This window comes from Protomyctophum parallelum, assembly GCF_964188405.1.
Source record: "Protomyctophum parallelum genome assembly, chromosome: 5".
NCBI lineage: Eukaryota > Metazoa > Chordata > Actinopteri > Myctophiformes > Myctophidae > Protomyctophum > Protomyctophum parallelum.
This window is the reverse complement of record NC_139702.1, coordinates 20,401,738-20,417,382: the sequence shown is the minus strand read 5'-3', so window position 1 is coordinate 20,417,382 and position 15,645 is coordinate 20,401,738. Positions and strand designations below refer to the sequence as shown.

Below are 15,645 nucleotides of genomic sequence, written 5' to 3'. Positions count from 1 at the left end.
CTCAATGTGTTAATACTTTTCATTGTTTGAAATGCATTTTCTTAAATGGATAGATCTTGATTCTGATGACATCACCGTCCACAGTGGACCACTTTTTGAGGCTATAATTATTCAGAAAACCCCAAACCAAAGTTGAGGTTAAGTTGAGGTTTTTGGGTGCAATTGAGGTCAGGAAACCCAAAAAAATAAGGAAGAAAAAGATGTCACAAGACCTTATTTTAAGGCATTATGAATTCACTATAAGCTGAAAGGTCTCTCTTTATTCTAAACAACAACTGTGCAGAATGCCTTGGGTGTCCTTGCAGAGTTGATCTACTTAGAAGCAATTGAGCATTATATCTATTGTGGTCGTCTTTCTTCCCGCCATTCCGGATTTTACCATTTCCCTGAACTATGGCACTTTTCGTCCGACACTGCCTCATATGTCATTCTGTCAGTGGGGAGATCTAACTTAAGCCCCCCACTTGGTTTCCCCCCAGTTGTCTCATGCCACCTACCATGAGACTCCATTCTGCCCATTTAAGGAAAAGCTGACGTTCACAGAATTCTCCGCTAAATATGACAAGCTATTGCTGCTGTATAGGCTTTTGCATGCTGCTGTTGGCAGGGCTGTGCATGGTTTTACAGCACAGGCCCCCATGCACCCTCTTTGTCAACAGATGGAGGCAGAGGTGGAGGGAAGGATGTATGGGAAAGATGCACCCCCACCCCCTTCCCCCTTTGATGAAGGATAGTTGTGTAGCTTCCTCATTTTTCAAGTCAGCATTCTTTGTCAGTTTATAGCTATAGGAGAGGAGAGGAGAGGAGAGGAGAGGAGAGGAGAGGAGAGGAGAGGAGAGGAGAGGAGAGGAGAGGAGAGGAGAGGAGAGGAGAGGAGAGGAGAGGAGAGCTAATGAACCATATTGGCCAATGTCCAAGTCAGGCTGGAAATACTGTCACCAACTTGGCAGATTGTATTTTATTTGTTTACTGAAGATTACTGGGACCATGCTATCATTAGAATAATATTGATATCAGACCCTCAGGGGGTTTGCCCGAGGGGGGATTATTAAAAGAAAACATTTATTTACCCTCTTTTTTCCATCTGTGCTCTTCGGCGCTCACTCCAGTCCACACATGATTGCATAGACACATACACATGCATGCGCGCACTTACATTCACGCATGGATGCACAGAGACATGGCAGTGAATGCAATCCACAGGATAGAGTGAGATGAACTCAAGGTGACATCAGAGTGGGCTGCTTCTGATGGGAGCGAGCTGATTGGCCGTCTTAACCATGGCTATGACGTCACACTCTGCTCCAGCAGTAACCACTATACTGTTAGTATATGTGTCACACACATGAAACACGCACGCACGCACACACGCACGCACACACGCACGCACGCACGCACGCATGCACGCACACACACACACACACACACACACACACACACACACACACACACACACACACACACGCACTCCAATATTTGTCACGCTATCCAGGAACACTGAGCGAGCATATAATCACTCCAGCTCTGGATTATAATGTGTGTGTGTGTGTGTGTGTGTGTGTGTGTGTGTGTGTGTGTGTGTGTGTGTGTGTGTGTGTGTGTGTGTGTGTGTGTGTGTGTGTGTGTGTGTGTGTGTGTGTGTGTGTGTGTGTGTGTGCGTGCGTGCGTGCGTGCGTGCGTGCGTGCGTGCGTGCGTGCGTGCGTGCGTGCGTGCACACAGAGGTTTTATTATTGTTTGTGTCTCCATCCTCCTCTCCCGTGTAGGCTGTAAAGCACATACTGTAATACAAAGAGGCTGGCTTTACAAAATCAAATATGACGTTAACGTCTTGTGTGCATGTTTCTGTATGATCTTATTCAAGGATTAACTCTGTGGATTACACTTATGCATTGGCGGCAACTATAAGGAGTCTAACCTAAACATGGCCATCTGCATATACAGTAGTTTGAACTATGAGGAGTCTAACCTAAACATGGCCATCTGCATATACAGTAGTTTGAACTATAAGGAGTCTAACCTAAACATGGCCATCTGCATATACAGTAGTTTGTGCAGAACAGACACAGCTGGATACAGACAGGAGTCACAGGACAATGTATCTCTGTGCTCCAATGGTTGAATGATTAGAGGGTGGTACAGATTTCATTGTTCATAGATGGGAACTCAGGTTTAAACTATGGGCCATATACCTCAGTGTTCTACAATGAGTTATACATTAAATTATGCAGTGGGAAAGTCACTGATAATTAACCACATTTTCCCTTGGAGTAGTTAGAAAAGGGTTTGCGGGTTAGGAGCTACGTAGGTATTGGAAGTTGATATTGCCAGCCGATGATGAGTTGAATAATGGTGAGAAGCTGAAAGGATTACTGATCACTAGTAATCTGTGGCCCCTAGGCTGGAGTAAAGAGGAGGAGAGAGGAAAAGTGAGAGAGAGAGAGAGAGAGAGAGAGAGAGAGAGAGAGAGAGAGAGAGAGAAAGAGCTCATGGGCGCCTGCCCCGACAGCTGTGAGTTGTGTGCGCAGCTGATTTACTTTAGATTTGTCTGGACATGCGCCAACTGGGATTCAATCAGGCCATGATGAATGTGCTTGGGCGCGCCTAAAGCTAACTGCTAACTGACTGCTAAGAATCTGATCGCCAATGAGTAATGTTTTATTGTTCCCAAATGGCATTGTATTTTTTTTTCTTTTTTCTTCTTTTTATAAATCAAAGGATTCGAACAGGAATACAATTAAGGGACATCTGTGTTTTCCCCACTGTTCTGGATTTCTTCCGCCAGTGAATCATATACCAATGGGATTATAAATACAGTGGGAGAGAAACCTAGTTTTTGTGCTGGTAAAGGGAGATCATTTCCAGTAGCTATGATGACTTCATGTGAGTATAGGATGTTTGGGAATGTTCAAGCTGATATAATCTTTTATTCATTCTCAGTGCAGAAACATTTACCCATATGTCACTTCTACTGTCCATTATCATTGTAAGGCTGTAGTAGGCTATGTCAGTATTTTAGAGACTTCACAGAATCCGGCCATGCCTACACAAAGTACCCTTCTTTTTTTTAAAGGCTGCATCAAGTTTCCATTTCTTAATATTTTAAAGAGGTCTGACTGGATATGCCACCATGTTGCAGTTGCATGTCAGTATAGGCAAATTAGGCATGATATCCCAAGAACAAATACAACACATTTTTGTGAGATGTACTGTACATTTCTTAGCAAAAAATGTTAGCTTTCATAATGCAGTACTCCTATGTTAATCTTCTATATCCTGGACATACTATTCATGTGGACAGTATAGAGTGTAAAGTCTGCACTCTATCAATACTAAATAGTCCTGTCTCAGCAGAATTTCTCAGGTTCATAAATAGTTTCAAAACATAATCTTTCCCGCAGGTTGTGTTGGTTGGACTACACGGTAAAATCCCTAGTGTAAATTTGATTCAGAGGAGAGTATAAATGGAACCAAATGGATTCATGGGTCTGTCTGTGCTACTATAATCCAGGTCTGTCCATAGTTAATGGACCTAAAATAGTGCCCTCCATAAGTGCTCTTCAATATTTGATTAGCTGGAACCTGAATGGGGGGGATGCAGGAGGATAACGTGCTATTTTTAGAATTCATGTCACTTGTCTGGGAGACAACAGAAAAGTAACTGAATACATTTACTCAATTACTGTAGCCTACCTAAGTATAATTGATACTGAGGTACTTTCACTTTTCTTGAGTATTTACATTTTTATATGTTATACTTTGTAATGTTTACGACACAACTTGAAGTATAATTGGATGCTAACACTTTTGTATTTTACTAATTTAGTAATTGAGACTGTATACTCACAGTTTACTATGAAAACCTGCATCTCCGGTCAGTCAGTCAGTGACGCCTCGTGATACGCTCCATATATGGCCTCGAGTCGTGACACGCTCAATAAGGCGACCTCGCCCTTTAGGGCAACATTGCTTCTCGCCCTCAGGTTTTATATTGTGGCATTGCTACTTTTCTTCTTTCTTTTCTTTTCATCCCATGGCCTAGGGGGCCGTAGGGGTGTCATAAAATAATCTGAGTACTTCTTACACTTCTAAATTGACATGTAACCATTAATTGGCTTGTGTAATGTGTACAGTATGCACTTGACTATACACAACCTTTACAAGGCTTTTCAGTATAAATGTGAGCAGCTTGACAAACGTTATCAAAATGTCTAAACACAGGCATGCCTAATCACTTAGTCTATTGTAAAATATGTTTCCTATAAGAAACGCATAGTTCGCCTAATGCTTTTCTCCCCTCAATTCTGCAGGTAATGTGGGTATGCAACCTGTGCCGTAAACAACAAGAGATCCTCACCAAATCAGGAGAATGGTTTTCGGGGCAAGGGGTGCGGCCTGCGAGCCTGGGTGCCGCCTTGAACGACCCGACCGGGGGCGGTGACGCCCGGGACAGGAGGCTCCTCCGTTCTAGGTCCCAGGCCCATCCCTCCAGTGCGAACGCCAACACAGGGCCACCAGACGGAACCCAAACGTCTGCTGGTGTCACCGCTGCTAAAGGTGCCGATATCATGCCTGGCTCACGCTCCCGGAGCGAACCACCCCGAGACAAGTAAGGCCTCACCAATGCACACATCTCACACACGCACTTTCAGTGTTCAAGTCAAATTGAACATAGCAGATGTGTACACATCGCAACGTCACATCGCAACACATTGTGAACTTGTAGATCGGGTATTTTCAAATGCCCGAAGTAAGTAATAGTAACCTATTGGAAATTGAAATACTCCGGTGAAGTAGAAGTATCTCAAAATGTTAGTACAGTACACTATATTAGTACTAGTACAGTACACTACTGTCACTGTATTCTCATTAAAAATGAAAAGCAATAGGATAAATGCTTTGGATTTTTCTACTGCTTGGAGGACATCTTCTCAATTCCTCTTCTTTTGCAGGAAAAGGCCTGTGTCTTTACATGAGCAGAATGGTAAGATCAATGTCGGCCGTGGTGGTGGCCGGAGGCCTTCAGGGATGCTGCCATGCCATTCGTCCCTGGAAGAGCGTCCGTGCCCGGGAGAACGAGGAGAGAGACGGGTGGGAGACAGCCGGAGGCTGGAGAAGATCCACTCTCAGGACTATGAGGACGGAGAAGAGGTCTTGCGCCGGCGACGTCCAGAGGACGACGAGCGGGAACGAGAGCAGAGGGAGCGCCAGCGCCGCGAGGAGGAGTTCCAGAATCGTTACCGTAGCGACCCCAACCTGGCTCGCTACCCAGTCAAGCCTCAGAAGGAGGAGCAGGAGATGCGCATGCACGCCAAGGTGTCGAAGGTCCGCCATGAACGTCGCCATAGTGACATGGCGATCAACGAGGTTGGACTGGGGCCTGGAGACGGAGGAGGTAACACGGGGGAGGTGCTTGAAAACCGCCTGGCCAGGAGAGCTGGCGGCGGGGAGGGAGACCGAAAGGCCATCTTGGACAACCACCGGGCCTACTCTGTGGATAGGACCGTGGGGGGTGGAGGGGGTGCACTGCCTCTCGGAGGAGTCCCGAGAGCAGGCCCACACCCTGGGGAACCAGTGCCTCTGGACAGGGGCACAAACAAGGGCCGCCTGGAGCCCAATATAGGCCGGACACCAAGGGACAAGGGTGGAGACGACCTGCTGCGGAAGGACTCTCAGAGCTCGGACCAGTCGGAGTCCTTGCGGCCGCCCCCTCCACGGGCCTACAAGAGCAAACGCGGTGTCAACAAGAGGCAGATGTCCATCAGCAGCTCAGAGGAGGAGGGCGGCTCCACGCCCGAGTACACCAGCTGTGAGGACGTGGACATGGAGAGTGTCAGCGAGAAAGGTCAGTCACACAGCTGTGCCTGCTCTACGAGCTAAACTAAACTCAGAATCACAATCATTTTTATAATTGCCAGGTGTGTTTTCGCAATTACTTACAATTCACTCAAACATGAAGTAGGCGGGCGCCTGCTGGCCTAGTGGTCCAGGCGCATGCCACATATAGGCTCTGGCCTGACAGCACGTCGCGTGTTCGAGTCCCGTTCATGACGACCTTTCCTGCGTGTCTCGACCCTTCCTCTCTCCCTCCTTCCTGTCAGTCTTCACTTGATACTATCAATAAAGGCATAAAATAAAATAAACATGAAGAAGGCAAAAACTAACAGAGGGTCCGGCCATTGTTAGTTTTTGTCTTCTTTATCTTTACCCCCTGGGCCTAGTAGGGGGTTCTCAGAGTTAGTACAGGGAGGGCCGCCACATTTTTGTGTGATAGGTTTAGATTTTCTTTTCTTAAAAGAAAAAAGGAAATGTCTGAAAATGAGTCCAACATACAATAAAATAATAGTATATAAACGATTTTTATAAAATAGCAGACCTACAAGCTCGTAGCGCGCGCTATGAGCTTGTAGATCTGCTATTTTTCAATAGCTAAAGCATAACATAATGCTAACACCACCGCCCAAAATGGGTTAAAAGGACAATGGCTTCAATTTCAGCATGCTAACTTTCCAGGAAGAGAGATAGCTTGGAATCGCCATGATGAAGTTGATGTCCTTGGTCCATAGCCAACCAATGAGACACAGAGTGAGAGTGAACTGTCCATAGCCAACCAATGAGACACAGAGTGAGAGTGAACTGTCCATAGCCAACCAATGAGACACAGAGTGAGAGTGAACTGTCCATAGCCAACCAATGAGACACAGAGTGAGAGTGAACTGTCCATAGCCAACCAATGAGACACAGAGTGAGAGTGAACTGTCCATAGCCAACCAATGAGACACAGAGTGAGAGTGCCATTTACACTCTTAACAGCGTCCGTCTAAGCTTTAACACTCAAATGTTTCAATAACGGAAATAAAAGAATGGGGGAGAGACATGACTGACCATATAAAATGTCCAGAATCAGTATCCTTCTCATGGCCAAGTATAAGCACATGCTCAGATTTTGAGAAGGTGCTCACAGGGACACATTTAATAAACAGACATAGAAAACTGAAGAAAATATGACATAGGGAATGATCAATTGAGTAGTAAAAGCCGTCATCATTACTCTACCATGTACATGATGTGTTATCCTCACCTTGGATTGGTTAATAACCCTGTTGCTCTGACTCTGCGAACAGCTCTTGTTTATTTGGAAAGTCCCTTTGATTTAGGCCATCAGATTTGTGGAATTAGGTCAGTGGCTCGCTCGCTATGCGTAACTCAAACAAACAGCTGCACTGGGCAACTAGTGGCCACAAGATAAGGTAAAATCTGGTTAGGGATGCCAAGTGTCCTGTGTTCCATTTTAGCGTATGACCCTGGTATGACCTCATGTATTGAACTCCTCACCTGCATGGTTTGCGGGTGCGGATCACCCCTGGGTTTGCTAGCTACAGTATACACTGCTGTATCTTGGCTAAGATAAGGATCAGAAAGCAATAATAGAGAAGTATAAATTATAAATTAGGTTTACACTGTTCGAGATATATTCATCCAGATTACTTTAAATCGGGACTGATATTTTGGTAGTTGTTGTCGATTGGGATTATATGGCTAACAGAGCGACATTCCGAGATTCCATTGTGGAGATAGTTCAGACAGAAGTCCTCGTAAATGACCCCAAACATGTTTGAAAGTGTTGCGCATCCCCACTTAAAGTTCTTACAAATGTTTTTAGTTTACACTTATTCGTGTTGCGCAATATATTGTACAGCATTATGTGTATGAGCCACATACTTATTCATGTTCACCATGTTCACATATTTAGTGAACGTACAGCAGACAGACAACTTTATCGATGCAATCAAGCTGGTGAAATGAGCCTGTTAAACCTTTATGCTAGGTTATATATAAGATTTGGAGGTTGGCAGTTTGAGTACCTTCCAGCTTGAATTCAACAAGCAGAGCTTGGGCTAGCAAAATGGCTTTTTGAAATTATGGATCCATTTAAGACTGGTAGCCTACTGTATGTAGAAGTATAGTATTTTGCCTCACTTTATATAAGCTTACTCCACTATGATAGATAGATCTTTGCATATATTTATTTTCTTGGGAGACTGATTTTCTTGATGACTAATACAAAATGAGTGAATATTTTGATCTACTATAAACGTCCTCCTAACAGCAACCAACGATTCATTCAATTATATTGAAATTAAAGCAGTCTACTACTTACTATTATTCCATACACATACATACACGAAGATTTGCTTTTTAAATGCGCTTATATGAGTTTACCACTTAGCCAAATGTATGCCATTTATGACGTGCCTAGTGACGCCAGGGATAATGTGGTTAACATAATAAAGACATGATATTTTTTATTGATCCCTCGAGGGAAATTCAGAACAATGTTTCGGCCTGACAGCAACAGTTTTCCCATGGTAGTTTAGTAACAGAGTATGTGTGTGTTTGTGCATATTGTGTATATGAAGTGTCTATGTTTATTTAAATGGATCTGTTGGACAGCAGCTGTGACACATTGTATTACAAAATCTTTCCGTGTCCTAACAACACCTGTATTCGAATTGTTCTCGTTAATCAGTGGGTCGTTAGGTGTCTGTCGTCGTCATCGTCATCATCATCATCATGATGAGTCGGTCGGTATGAGCTTGCCACCATTGTTGTGTGGATGTGAGTACACTGGCGTCGACTGTTCCGAACAGTCGATTCATACACTACAATTTACAATTTAGGCATTTAGCAGACGCTCTTAATCCAGAGCGATTTACATTAAGCAAGAACAAAAAAACCTGGGAATACATCACATAAAAACATTTATCAAGAAACATGCGTAAGCTAAGAAAGTAACAGTGGAATATCTATATAATGAAGCTATACATATAAACTATACATCTATACACTGGGAGGTGTATGAATGAATTAACCATTGTGAAACGATTTTAGGAAACAGCGCTATAAAATGCCATTCATTATTATCATCATCATCATCATCATCACACTGAAAAGTCTCTAAGGCCTCATTCACACGTACCAAACACCAATCAAGCAATGTTTGGTGTTTTTTTTTGGGCCACCACAATGCTTTTCCTCACATGGATGAGTCACATGGTTTGATCAAACATTTGTGTTTGATTGCTGATTGCTCCCCCCTCATCAAACAAAAATGTTTGGTCAAACCATGTGACTGCCATTGAAAATGAATTGGAGCAGCAATCAAACAGCAATCAGACATCACACACGGACCGAACATTTGTTGTGTAGGTGTGTACGAAGCCTTAGGCTGTTTTATGGGTTTGGCTTGACTAAACGTTGAATGATGACGTTTAACCAGGTTTACCAGGTTGGTAAAAATACCTGAACAACCTGATGCTAGACTGGCATTTTGATTATATCTGAGCCGTTCAAATCATCTTTGGATTTGATGGATCTGTGAGAGGAACTGTTTTGATTTTGATTTACCCGTCTTGATTTCTACTCTTGTGTATTTATCTCCTAAAAGTCGACGTGCCCGCTCAGCAGTTCTAACCGCAGCATCAGTAGTTATGCAGCCTGAGATCAGAGATTACCAGGAAAACCATCACCACCACTCAAGCATTTATTGATTGATTTATTTCATAATCAGCATCACGATAGTTTCATAACGTTGCTGTCGGGCAGAGACCTTGTATCTCCATATTTTAACATTTTATGTTTTGTTGTAAATCATTTTTTAAAGCTTTCAATTTACAAGAAAGACAGTGGTGAAAGTGACTAAAACAGTAATGAAGCATCAAATCTGGAAAAAACAAGAACTAGGTGCTGTAAACACCAAATTAGAATAAAAAAAAAAGAAAGGGACAAAAAAGACAAACATTTAAGGAAACAACCTGTTGGAACGAAAAGATTCAGACAAAAACTATTAAATTAAAACATAAAAAAGTATCACTGGTAGACATACGATTACTATTCGATCCGCCATCTGACATGCCACAGTTCATTATCCTACAAAATATCAGTCCGAAATATCAGCGAGGTTCAGCTCATGTACATACAGTACTTAGCCCATATCCACAAAGTGTGTGAAGCGGGTGTAGGAGATTTCCACCTAAGCACCTACTTCATCATGCACAAAAGTGGTGAAAATAGATCTAGTACAAGCTCACAACGACTTGTAATGTGAGACGTTGTGAGCTTGTAGAATAGATAGTCTATTTTCATACCGTACTGTTATCGTTTTGTTTGGACTACAGTAGTTACAAGGTTTCTACCCGACAGCAACGATACTCATTTTGCCTAGTGTTACACGCTGTAACACCATAATGGTTTATTTATTGCAGTGATTCTCAGCCTTTTTATCTGCCATTTGACTCTTTAAAAAATGATCAATACGAGGTATTCATTTTTTCCATAAAGAGATTATTTTATATGCGCAATAGCAGTGTAAACGAGAGGATTCACACATTGTTAAGTTATATGTAGGCTACCCTACAGCAATGTGAACAGAATAAATACAGACATTAGGGCTAAATGAAAAATATACAACTTAAATATAAATGTATTAATCAATTGCAACTTTTGTTTTCTACTTAGAGAATGTAAGATTAATATGTAACTGAGGTAGATATAATTATTAGCTTTTTGTTTTAGTTTCCTTTCTCTTTTCCAAGAAAATGGGGAATCAGAGAAAGCTGGATGATGAAATTGTTGGAAAGAAATTTACTTTGTTAAATATCTTTTATTTTATTTACCGGTATATAGGCTACAGTTTTTTTATATTTTATTAGACAACATAAATGCAAACAGCACAATGTAGAGTCAGGCATTTTGTCCAAAAAGGATTTCACCGAATGTTTCCATTCTTTGATTGACATATTTATTAACAGTTTGCAGAATTACAGTACATTTCAAGCACAAACTCAATACAAAGACTGTTAACTGTGAGTGGACGACCCAATTAAGCATTACACTTGTTTACAAGAGGGTCCACCTTGTTCAATTCATCAAAACATTAGAGATGTAGACACTTCTATATAGTCAAAGAACAGAACAGGAATTCATCATAAAGGAGGTGAAAAGAAACATATACAGTGAGGGGAAAGAGGGGTGGGCGGTGGGGTCAGATTTTACGGGGGCCAGTTTCGAATTGCAGCCGTCCGTAGGTGCCCTTTGAGAGCGGTTTTGAAGGAGTCAAGGGATTCACATGTCTTAATGACTGTTGGTAGGGTGTTCCACATTTTGGTGGCATAGGAGCGAAAATAATTTAGTCCCTTGTTTGTGCTGAATCTGGGTTGTACATGGTTCGTTGCACACCCTCTTGTGGAGGGGGGTCTTGTGGACCAGACCCATTGCAAGATGCTGGACTGTGGTCGACCCTAAGCCATTCCAGCCTGTCAAAGTGGGCAGGGGTGAGGTGGGTTCGGGGGGTGAGGCCAAGTAAGAGCCTGACTAGTTTGGGTCCCATACATTCAGGTCCCATACACTCACACATGACATGAATAATAATTTAACACAGGAACAACAATTGATAGAACAATAATAATTTAAAACAAATATACAGTTTGGGGCCGAAGTTAATCGGAAGGGGATTATCAGGATATAGAGGTGGGGGCGAACAGTTGTCCTGTAATGTCATTCTTGTCAAATGTCATGTTTTTATGTTCTGTGTGGACCTGAGGAAGATTTGGTGCTTTGCACCAGCTAATGGGGATCCTAATTGTAACTGCTCCTAAACCATCTTCATCTGGTGCAGAAATAAGACAATGTCCCAACTGATATCACAAGGGCTTTTTATTTATCCCAAACGTGAAAAACTGCAAAGAAATCACATAATATTTTTAAACCACAATTAATTATAAACACATGAAATATGAATGTCCTTGTCAGTCAGTCTTTTTAAATGTCCATGAATTGTCCATATTCTAACAGTGAAATGTCCACATTTCAAACAAACACAAACAAATACACGATAGAATGACAATATAACTTTTACAGACACAAAACAAAACAACTGGGAACATACCGTATGCGCCTTCTGCACAGACTTTTAGGAGTTCAGTTAAGTTCTTGTTCTTTTTTTATATCATTTTCTTTCTTATCTTTTGTGGAGACTCTCTGACATGAAAGAGCTTCTCTCTTCTCTCTTCTGCTCTGTTTTTCTGCCCAAACATGCCCAAACCCAACAGGTGATTGAAATGGGGTGATTAGCTGCTTAGGTGAGCCTAATTCAACCTGCCAGTGCCCTGCATGAAACAGATCACAAATACAGAGCACAGTAGATGGCACTATCTCACCATACATACAGTACACCATACAAATACCAAAATATACAGTTTGTTGCCCAAAACAAAAATACAATTTACAATATTAATTTTCAGAAAAATAAGCAAAATTAAATATTACAGCATACCCATAACTGGGACAGCTACACTAATAAAACTCTTACTCTTAAACGCGTATTATAAATGAACGGTTATATGGTTAATAATTTACTTTAACGTTCACACTACAACAAGCAAGGCATCGCAAATAGAACCCTGGCTATCTGATCTATTCTGGCAATGAGAGTCCTGTGTGGTAGAACAGTGGACATGAGGATCTAGGGCTGCTCTGCTCTGATATTTGTCCAGTCACCTCTTCTACTCACCTAGACCATCTGTTGGTGTTAATGAGAGAGAGTGCAACATCTCTGTCCACGCCTTCTCTCCTGTGTTGGACAGGCCAACTTGGATTGCGTTAATATAGTTTCACTGTGAAAGAAGTTTACATGTACTGTTTCTCTTTGTCTCTTTCCGTCTCACTCTCTGCCTGTCTCTCTCTCTCTTATGCGAATATGCACGTTTTCATTCTTTAACCATTTAAGCTCTAGTTCGTTATGACAATTAGTACAATCTACAAGCTCTGAAACAGGGCACATTGCAATGCATGAAGCTTGTTGAAGTGCAGTTTTCATCGTTTCAGAAAACGTTGATTTTTTCTTTTCTTTTCAGTTATGACAGTTATGACAAAATTGGCACGCCAGGTTTAATGTGGTTAATTCTTTCACTCATTTCCAGGTACTTCCTATTTGATACTCTCTAGTAAATGTTTTTCTCTTACTGTAAACTTTGTCCTTCTCCATTTGAGTACTCAACCTGTAAGTCTTGCCTTTAATCACTTAGTTTACTTATTACATTTATCTCTCGCTTCAGGTGACTGGGACTGCTATCCACTAGATCCTACCGTGTGGCATGTAAGTTTCACAAGAACGACAGATGCACAGACACATGCACACACAGGCATATCATCATTACAGTATATCATCATATCATCACATATACTGTAGTCATTCATTCATTGTTTATATTGCAGATTATTGTATGTGAATCAGATTTATTTGTTTTGTTTGGCCCATCCAGGCTTTTCTCTTAGTGTAACTCTAATGCAAAGTGCAGTAAGCCTATGTGCAATTCAAGTGTATGATGAAAAGCACAATGTATACCCAAATGTATCTGTATCACGGATGTTTTGTGCAGAATCAATAACAGAAGCAATAAGTTAACAATGACATCAGCAACAATAATAGAACTTTACATTTATGACAGCACCTTATAGGCCTACTTGTACCGTATGTACATATGGTATGTTCAAAAATCCATTCACAAAAACAAAAAAAACAATAACTGGACATTATCCCTCCCCCCACTGGCAGCATCCAGTCACGTGGCAGCCGTCGAAGGAAGGTGATCATTTAATCGGACGCATCACTCTGAGCAAGAGATCTGCCATGCCCCGGGAGGCTGCAGGCTCCCTGCTGGGGCTGAAGGCAAGTTGAGGCGCTGTTCTGTTCCAGGCCCGGGTGAAATAGCTTTAGCTAGAAACCCCATTCAAACCTACTTAGGTTCATCTTATGGTGGACATGTTTGCCTGAAAAGGAATCTTTGAAATGTTTCATAGTTTTAGAAATATAGTGCTTTCAAATTTGAGAAATTTACAATGGGGCTCAATGGCAGATATTGGCATGCCAATGCCTCCAGTGTGGCTGCACCCATTATTACGACCCCCAGATGTCCTTGACGGAGGCCCAGGGGTTCCCCAGAAAAAGAAGGAGTTTTTTTAAATCATTCTTTTTTTTTTTTTTATCTTTCAAAAAATCTTGACAAATCTTGAGAAAAATCTTCTCTTTTAGGGGTCGCTTGCACAGAAACTTTTCAAATAGGAGTCCATGGCCTAATACATTATATCGTTTTTGGGATCCTTGACATGAAATAACACTGGTGGTTTGCTTTAGTCTAGCACCTAAGCAGACAAATTACTAAAAACTGATTACAAAAGACATCGTTTTGACTTTTCCAAGTGTTAATGTACACGCCACGTGTTCTACTTTCCTACGTTCGACAGGAATGTATCTGCACTGCAGCGCTTACACCCTGTGGCCGTTTATTTTCATTTCCAGGTGGTGGGAGGGAAGATGACAGAGACAGGAAGATTAGGGGCCTTCATCACCAAAGTCAAGAAAGGCAGCTTGGCAGATGTTGTGGGACATTTACGAGCAGGTACGCTGCTTGGGACCAAGGATCCCTAAATGAATTAAGTGATGATGAATAATAATCTACAGTAGGCCTACATCAGTGATTCTCAACCTGTGGGCACCATTTTTCTGATTATATAATATTGATATTAAAAAATATGTATAAATAAATAAAAAATGTCATGCAGTCGAGCTTCACATTACTTTTTTGATCAATTCATTCAAAAGGAAGCTTGTTTATTTACCTCTTACGATATTACTTCTGTTATATGCTACCATTTTATAGCATTTAATAGCAGCTGTGTGGTGAGCTGCGTGAGCAGAGGTTATTCTGGGCGTCACAATCACTCTGCCATCTTGGTTTCAGGTGACGAGGTACTGCAGTGGAATGGGAAGTCGTTGCCCGGAGCAACCAAGAAAGAAGTGTACAACATCATTCTGGAATCCAAGGCTGAGCCCCAAGTGGAGATTGTTGTTTCTAGACCTATAGGGTAAGAGTACTCTAAATAGTATGTAATCATTTGCTTGATAGTACATGTGATGCTATTTGCTTTCGCTCATGGACACTTTCAATATGTCTCCTTCCTTTGTCTAAAAGCTCTTTCCACCAAATTATATCCAAAAACGTATTGAGAAAAGTTTATAGAGCACATCCGTAAGTAGTATTGATTTTATGGGTGGAGCCCCTTGCCCCGATGCCTCACCTGAAATCCTAGCCTTCCAAGGATCCAAGAGAAAACATATGCTGTGCCGCATGCCAGTGTGTCTTGCCGAAAATAGCCCACAAGCTCTCTATGCCGGACACCTTGTGTGGCAGAGTATAAATGAAGCTTAAGATAGACCCTGTCATGCTCTTACCCTGAACTATCCGTTTGTTCTGTTTGATATTTGAACGTGGATGCTTTTTCCTGCTTGTTCTCCCTGTATCCTGATTCCATGCCGACTGCATGCATTAGTTGATACGAGTCTCATGCTCGTCATCGTCATGTATCAATTATTGTCAAATTGTCAATGTATTCTGTGTGATTGTTGTGCACAATGCTAGTATGTTCAAATGCATCATCTGTGATGATTATATCATATAGTATTATATCATGCGAGTTCTGTCTTGATTTCTGTGATTCAACCTTTTTTTTTACCAATTTCACAGAGACATCCCAAGAATTCCAGAATCATCCCACCCTCCTTTAGAATCTAGTGAGTGTGCATCATG

General features: G+C 41.8%; 2 protein-coding genes across 2 annotated transcripts in view; both read left to right on the top strand.

Annotated features, from left to right (window-relative positions):
- Positions 1–4,611, top strand: part of LOC310858251 (regulating synaptic membrane exocytosis protein 1-like) — a gene marked incomplete at both ends in the record, with an annotated part of 39,588 nt that extends 34,977 nt beyond the window's left edge. Inside the window, one exon of the mRNA XM_083764359.1 lies at positions 4,309–4,611. Coding sequence (XP_083620485.1) covers positions 4,309–4,611 — 303 coding nt within the window. The remainder of the gene's footprint in view (positions 1–4,308) is intronic.
- A 405-nt stretch (positions 4,612–5,016) lies between these two features.
- The window catches only part of rims1b (regulating synaptic membrane exocytosis 1b), a 50,252-nt gene continuing 39,623 nt past the window's right edge, over positions 5,017–15,645 (top strand). The window contains exons 1-6 of the mRNA XM_083766118.1: positions 5,017–5,843; positions 13,114–13,154; positions 13,614–13,727; positions 14,358–14,457; positions 14,800–14,923; positions 15,583–15,629. Coding sequence (XP_083622244.1) covers positions 5,027–5,843; positions 13,114–13,154; positions 13,614–13,727; positions 14,358–14,457; positions 14,800–14,923; positions 15,583–15,629 — 1,243 coding nt within the window. The 5' untranslated portion in view covers positions 5,017–5,026. The remainder of the gene's footprint in view (positions 5,844–13,113; positions 13,155–13,613; positions 13,728–14,357; positions 14,458–14,799; positions 14,924–15,582; positions 15,630–15,645) is intronic.